The following is a 7,500-nucleotide window of genomic DNA, read 5'->3' on the forward strand; positions in this document are numbered from 1 at the left end:
TGCTGCTGCTGTTTAAGTTGACAGACTTACGCTGTATCTCAAGGAGTGGCGAAAGTGGAAACGGTCGTGGACTGAATGGCAGCAGCAGCAGCAGCAGCAGCAGTTCGGGTGTACGTACACCTCAGCAGCGCAGCAGCAGCGGGCGGCCAAAGTGGCGTCTTTTTTCGTTTTTTTTGCAACTTGGGCCTTAAAAAGGCCAAATAATTCAAATAAATGATTATTTAAAACAAATAATGATTATTTAATTCAAATAATGATTATTTAAAACTCAAATCTCGGAATTAATTGCATTAATTGGCATTTTGAGCTCTTCTCACGCAAAGTCCGAGGCAGCCGCGCCTGGTGCTGCAGCCGCGTCAGCGGAGTCACAAACTGCCGGCCCTGCGGCTTCCGCTGCGCGCCTTCGCTGCAGACGGGGTCGTGGGTCAGGCCCAGCAGCCGATTCAGCTGCAGCAGCAGCAGCAGCAGCAGCAGCAGCAGCAGCAGCAGCAGCAGCAGCAGAAGCAGCAGCAAAAGCAGTGAAAGCCCCCGAATAAGAGCCCCACGCGTGCATGCATGCATGCGCGCGTGCATGCATGCATGCGCGCGTGCATGCATGCGCTAGACGGAAGCAGACATTTGCACAAGTGCAGCAGCAGCAGCAGCAGCAGCAGCAGCAGCAGGGAAAGGCAGAGAGAAGGTAGTCGAAAGAAAGAGAATTGCATGCAAGCAATGTGAGCATTTATGCAATTTTTAATAAATTAAATAAATTAAATTCGAAGAAATAAAAAGACTTTTTTGCCCCGCGCACTGCAGGATCTGGGGTGTATGCGCAGACACCCGGGGGTGCTGGGGTGTACAGGCAGCTCCCCCGGCGAGGCGGGGCTCAAAAGAGAGAAAAAAAAGCGGCAAACGAATCAAAAGAATTAAAATAAAGAAATAAAAGAATAAAAATAACAAAATTGGAGAATTAAATGCAAAAATAAATGCATTTTACTCGGTATTTGTTCCGAAACGCGAACATCCGCGAAGTCTTCCGGCCCCGCAGCGCCCGCAAAGTCTCCAGCCGAATCGCAGCAGCAACAGCAGCAGCAGGCTGCGGAGTGGCTGAGTAGTCTTCCAGCCGCAGCGGCGGGCTTCTAAACACCAAACCCTAAACCCTAAACCCTAAACCCTAAACCCTAAACCCTAAACCCTAAACCCTAAACCCTAGGGCCCTGCGCCCCCAAGGCCCAGACCCTTGCGCGGCGAAGCGCCCAAACCACTCCAAAAACACCCCAAACCCCAAACCCTAAACCCTAAACCCTAAACCCTAAACCCTAAACCCTAAACCCCAAACCCCAAACCCTAAACCCTCAAACCCCAAACCCCAACCCCAAACCCCAAACCCTAAACCCTAAACCCTAAACCCTAAACCCTAGCTGCAGCAGGACTAACGAGGCCTTGGTCTCGAGTTGTTCTGCGTTTTGTTTTTGGACTTCTTTTTTCCCGCGTTTCTTTTTGGCGCGAATTGCGGTGTACATACACCCCAAAGACCCCAGGGGGCCCCCCCCAACCCTCGCAAGGGCCCCAACTTCGGGGGGCCCCCCAAACCCTTTTTCGTGGTTTGCCAAAGAGGTGTCCACGCTGCAGGGGCCCTGCAGCACTGCAGCCTGCCGCTGCTGCCACGCTGCGCTCGAGAGAGGCCCCCCTGCTGCTGCTGCTGCTGCTGCTGCTGCTGCTGCTGCTGCTGCTTGAAAACGCGGCCTCTGGGGCCCCCGGGGGCCCCAGGGGCCCCCCTGCTGCTGCTGCTGCTGCTGCTGCTGCTGGGGGTGGAGAGTCCACGCAGGCGGGCTGGGAGAGACGCAGAGAAGGCAGGAAACGCGGCGTTCAAGAAGCTGCTGCTGCTGCTGCAGCTGCTGCTGCAGCTGCTGCTGCAGCTGCTGCTGCAGCAGGCGGCCGCAGCCGCGGGCGGCCATTTGGCTCTTGCAAAGGAACTTGGCTAGAAAGGAATTGAAGACGAAATGCGATGCAAAAAGACCCAAAAATGCAGAAAAAAAAAGAAATTCAGCTTTTAATCAATTAATAAACATTAAAAAAAGATTAAAATAGATTTAAAATAAATAAATTGAATTTCATTCGCCGCAGCGAAGAGGCGGCGCTGCTGGCGGCGAGCAGCACGCTGGGGTGTACATCCAGCTCCCCCCCCCCGATCCTCGTCTAAAAACGCTTTTCAGCTCATTTTAGAATTCAAATTTATTTTATTTTTAATTTAATTCATTTAAAAAGGACTTTTAAATGCGAGATCGCCGGGCTGCTCGCCCGCCTCGGGGCTGCTGCTCAGGGCTGCGGCTGCAGCCTTTCTCGCGGTAAAAATCGCCACAACTGCGAATTTGAATAAAACTTTTCCGGAAATGTCTTTTTAATTCATTTAAAAACCATTTAAACTTCTTTTAAACTCAAAATGGAAAAGAATTCACTTCTTGAACGCCCAACTCGCGAAAATCCCGTTCAAGAAATGCCCGAAACTCCCTCTCCTTCAAATTTTCAGAAATCCCAAATTTGAAATTTTCGAATTTTTTCGTTTTCTCTTTTCGTCGAGCTGCAGTGTACGTACACCTCACGGACCCACTTGCATGCAACTCCTTCAGGGCTTTCAAACAAACTCAAACTTCTTCAAAACTTCAAAAACTTTTAATTCTTTAAAGCAGCAGCAGCAGCAAATGCGGCCGCCGCTGCTGCTCTCCTAATGCCTAGACAGAGAAGCCTCACCCCAGCGGGGGCCCCCGAGGGGGCCCCGGGGGCCCCCGGGGGGGCCCCTGGGGGCCCCCCGGGGGCCCCGGGGGGCCCCTCGGGGGCCCCCTGTGGGGCCCCCGGGGGCCCCACCGACACGGGGGCCCCCCCGAGGGCTGGCAGAGGGAGGCTGGGAGCTTTAGGCCGCCGCCGGGGGGGCCCCAGTGCAGCAGCAGCAGCAGCAGCAGCAGCAGCAGCAGCAGCAGCAGCTCCCTCGAGTGGCTGCTGCAGCAGCCAGACTTTTGCTACACTAGGGCCCAGCTGGGGCCCACGCACAAAGAGCAGGGGCCCCCCAAGGGGGGCCCCTCGGGGGGCCCCCCAGGGGCCCCCATGGGGGCCCCCATGGGGGCCCCCATGGGGGCCCCCATTCCCTGCTGCAGCGCCGCTGCAGAAAGGCTGCATTTGCTGCTGAGCCCAGCAGCAGCTGAAGCAGCACTCGCAGCAGGCAGCACTGTGGCAGAGGTGTGGGAAGCAGCAGCAGCAGAAGGCACAGCAGCAGCAGCAGCAGCAGAAGGCACAGCAGCAGCAGCAGAAGGCACAGCAGCAGCAGCAGCAGAAGGCACAGCAGCAGCAGCAGCAGAAGGCACAGCAGCAGCAGCGGCAGAAGGCACAGCAGCAGCAGCAGCAGAAGGCACAGCAGCAGCAGCAGCAGAAGGCACAGCCGCAGCAGCAGCAGAAGGCACAGCAGCAGCAGCAGCAGCAGAAGCAGCAGCAGCAGCGAATCCCCGAAGTCCCCGAGCTTTGTTCGCATTTTACAGAGAAACAGCAGAGGGCAGTTTTCTTTGCGGCGTTCAGCAGCAGCAGCAGCAGCAAGATCAGCAGCAGCAGCAGCAAGATAAACAGCAGCAAGATAAACAGCAGCAGCAGCAGCAGCAGCAGCAACAGCAGCAGCAAACAAAGGCAGAGGCTTTGCTGCTGGACCCACAGTCGCTGCGGCGCAGTCTGTGTCTTTTCCCTTTGCCGGTGCTGCTGCTGAAGCCGAACGACGCAGAGCAGCAGCAGCAGCAGCAGCAGCAGCAGCAGCAGCAGCAGCAGCAGGAGGCAGCAGCACTGCACATCGTGGAGCCGCTGGGCGGCGCTGCGGGCCCTGCGGCTGCTGCAGGCGCACTACGCAGCAGCAGCAGCAGCAGCAGCAGCAGCAGCAGCAGCAGCAGCAGCAGCAGCAGCAGCAGCACTACGGACACGGAGATCGACGAAAGCGAAGGGGAGCAGCAGCAGCAAAAAGAGACAAAGGAAAATAAAAAAGAAAATAAAAAAGAAAATAAAAAAGAAAATAAAAAAGAAAATAAAAAAGAAAATAAAAAAGAAAATGAAAAAGAAAAAAAAGAAAATAAAAAAGAAAATAAAAAAGAGGCTTTTATAAATGCTGCTGGCAATGTCTTGGCTCTTGCTGCTTCTGAAGAATGGGCCTTTTGGACTCCAAAAGAAAATAAAAATAAAAATAAAAATAATAAAAATAAAATTAATAATAATAATAATAATAATAATAATAATAATAATAATAATAATAATAATTTTAATTACAATTTCAATTATTGCTGCAGCGCAGCAGCAGAAAGGGGCTTTGCAGTGCTGGCCGTTGCGGTGAGCAGCAGCAGCAGCAGCAGCAGCAGCAGCAACAGCAGCAGCAGCAGCAGCAGCAGCAGCAGCAGCAGCAGCACGGGGCAGCTGCAGCTGTGGCGGCTGCCCAGCGACATAAGGAAACCGCCGGCGCTGAAGATGCTGCTTCAGGTGAGGGCTTTTAATTAATTAATTAATTAATTTAATTATTTATTTATTTATTTATTTATTTATTTATTTATTTATTTATTTATTTATTTATTTGTATAAATGCATTTACAGCTTTCTTCCCCTTTGCTGCTGCGGTGTACAGACAGCCAACTGCCACTGCCTGCATTGGGTTATGGGCTCGCGGCTGCTGCTGCCCTCTGCTGCATGCAGCAGCAGCAGCAGCAGCAGCAGCAACAGCAGCAGCAGCAGCAGCAGCAGCAGCAGTTTTGCTGCTCGCGTGGGCTTGCTGCTGGCCGTCACAGGGGACGGGGGCCTCTGCCTTTGGTCGGTGCCGCTGCTGCCTTTTCTTGAGACAAAGCTTCCAAGCTGCAGCAGCAGCTGCTGCTGCAGCAGCAGCAGCTGCAGCAGCAGCAGCTGCTGCAGCAGCTGCTGCAGCAGCAGCGGGAGCAGCAGCTGCAGCAGCAGCAGCGAGGCGGAAGACCTGCAACAGCCGAGCGCCTCAGAACAGGAGCAACAACAGCAGCAGCAGCAGCAGCAACAACAGCAGCAGCAGCAGCAGCAGCAGCAGCAGCAGCAGCAGCATGCAGACAATGAATTGGGGGCTTTCTCCAAAGCTCCAGATGAAGCAGCAGAAAGAAACTGGTCAGCAGCAGCAACCAAAGGAAGAAAAAGAAAAAAGAAATAAATTTAAAAATACTTTAAATGCAATAAATAAATAAATAAATAAATAAATAAATAATAAATTTTTATTTTATAATAAATAAAATAAAAATATAACAAAATAAACAAACAGGTTTGCATGCAGATAAACAAAAGGCAAGGAGTTCATCTGGTGCCTTGTGCTGCTGCTGCTGCTGCTGCTGCTGCTGCTGCTGCTGCTGCTGCTGCTGCTGGTCTTGTTCCTTGTGTTGCTGCTGCTGCTGCTGCTGCTGCAGGTGCTGTTTGCTTCCCGCCGTTTGGCGTTTTTCTTCGGCTGCCTTTCGTTTCTTTTGCTGCTGCGCTGCACCTGCTGCAGCAGCACCAGGAAAAAGCAGCAGCAGCAGCAGCAGCAGCAGCAGCAGCAGCAGCAAAGAGACAAATGAAGAAACAAATGAGAGTGCTGCTTTAGTGGTGGTGGCTGGGGCTACCGGCGGCCGTTTGTGCGTCTTCACTTTTGCTGCTGCTCCAGCTGCCAGCAGCAGCAGCAGCAGCAGCAGCAGCAGCAGCAGCAGCAGCAGCAGCAGCATAGGTGGGGTGGGGAGTACTGAAAAGTGTGCTGCAGCCTCTATGCAGCAGCAGCAGCAGCAGCAGCAGCAGATCATAAGCAGCTTATACATATTGTGCCTGTGCAGCCCTTTGACGGAAATTCGCTGCTGCTGCTTCTGCCCTGCTGCTGCTGCTGCTGCTGCTGCTGGGGGCGGGGGGGGCTTGCTGCTGGCTGCTGCAGCACGGGGGCAGCAGAGCCGCAGCAGCAGTTTGCTGCTGCTGGAGCTGCAGCGGTGCAGAGCTGCAGCAGCGTGCGGCGCAGCGGGGAGCGCAGCAGCAGCAGCAGCACCTGCTGCTGCTGCAGCAGCAGCAGCAAAAGTCTTCGAAGGCAACAGCAGCTGCTGCAGCTCCAGAGATATTAACCAACTTGTCTGGGGGCCCCTTTGCCGCTACATTTTCTGCAGCAGCGAAAATGGTGTTGCAGTTAACTGCAGCAGCAACTCCGTGCTGCAGCTGCCTTTGCGGCTGCTGCTCAGCTGCCTCACCAGCAGCAGCAGCAGCAGCAGCAGCAGCAGCAGCAGCAGCAGCAGCAGCAGCAAGAGGCGTCGAACGTCGAGGGGCGCTGCGCCTGCGGCGCGCAAAAGCAGCAGCAGCAGCAGCAGCAGCAGCAGCTGCTGCTGCGTTGCTGCTGCTGCTGTAGGCCCTTTCGTTTTCTTCGCCTTCAGCAATGGCAGGTGGGGCAGCAGCATTTTAATTAATTTATTTATTTTTATTTATTTATTTATTTATTATTTATTTATTTATTTATTTATTTATTTATTTATTTATTTATTTATTTGTTTGTTTGTTTATTTGCATGCAGCTTAATTCAGGCAGACACTGCGACACTGGAGGGGGGTTTGGAGTGTATAGGCAGCTTTCGCTGGAGCCTCGCAAATGAGACTTTTGGAGTTTTGGAAAAAATAAAAAAAGAAAAAGAAAAAGAAGAAGCAAAAAGAATTGCTGCAGCAAGAGCAGCAGCAGCAGCAGCGCTGCAGCAGCAGCGCCGCGCGCTGCTGCTGCTGCTGCAGCAGCAAGTCCGCGCAGACACGCAGCAGCCAGCAGCAGCAAACGCAAAAACAGCCATTTCTAGCAACTCCCCCCCAAACCAGCAGCAGCAGCAGCAGCAGCAGCAGCAGCAGCGGCAGCAGCAGCAGCAGCAGCAGCAAATCTCCGCAGAGTCGATGCAGCAAAGAGTGCAGCTGCTGCTGGCGCTGCAGCGGCTGGAGGAGCAGCAGCAGCTAATTAGAAAAGGACTTTTAATAAAAGAAAATGAATTTTGGAATTTAAAAAAAAATAATTTAAATTCAAAAATTCCAAAAAAAAGAAAAATCGAAAATTCCGAAAACACAGAAAATGAAGCGCCTTCCATCCTCGCGCCCCACAGGTAACAAATTTATTTATTTAATTAATTAATTATTTATTTATTTAAATTATTTATTTATTTATTTATTTATTTTAATTAATTATTTCTTTATTTTAATTAATTATTTATTTATTTAAATTAACTAATTAATTAATTAATTAATTGTTAATAAATGAAAAGGAATAAATAAATAAACGTGAGGCAAAAAATCATTTCCGCAAGTTCCTCTTTGGCTGTAAAACAATTCATTGTATACTTTTCATTTTTTATTTATTTATTTATTTATAATTAATTAATTAATTTATTTATTTATTTATTATTTATTTATTTATTTATTTATTTATTTATTTACTATTTATTTATTTATTTATTATTTATTTATTTGTTTGTTTTTATTTTCAGGGCCATTACAATTTGTCCTTTTACAA

At 50.5% G+C, this 7,500-nt stretch overlaps 2 protein-coding genes across 2 annotated transcripts; one reads left to right on the forward strand and one right to left on the reverse strand.

The window, feature by feature from the left end:
- Positions 1-1,382: 1,382 nt before the first annotated feature.
- Positions 1,383-1,937, reverse strand: ENH_00074740 (hypothetical protein, conserved; the record flags this gene model as incomplete). The annotated part of the gene is made up of 1 exon (XM_013577625.1): positions 1,383-1,937. One exon carries the CDS (start codon positions 1,935-1,937, stop codon positions 1,383-1,385), a length of 555 nt encoding a protein of 184 aa, XP_013433079.1.
- A 2,177-nt stretch (positions 1,938-4,114) lies between these two features.
- ENH_00074750 (hypothetical protein, conserved) lies at positions 4,115-7,097 on the forward strand (the record flags this gene model as incomplete). Its single annotated transcript, XM_013577626.1, has 5 exons — positions 4,115-4,296; positions 4,482-4,488; positions 4,625-5,124; positions 5,418-6,401; positions 6,530-7,097. The coding sequence occupies 5 exons, from the start codon at positions 4,115-4,117 to the stop codon at positions 7,095-7,097; spliced, it is 2,241 nt and encodes a 746-aa protein (XP_013433080.1).
- Positions 7,098-7,500: the final 403 nt, after the last annotated feature.

The sequence above is a fragment of the Eimeria necatrix genome, genomic scaffold, assembly GCF_000499385.1.
Source record: "Eimeria necatrix Houghton genomic scaffold, Enh_scaff75, whole genome shotgun sequence".
Taxonomy (NCBI): domain Eukaryota; phylum Apicomplexa; class Conoidasida; order Eucoccidiorida; family Eimeriidae; genus Eimeria; species Eimeria necatrix.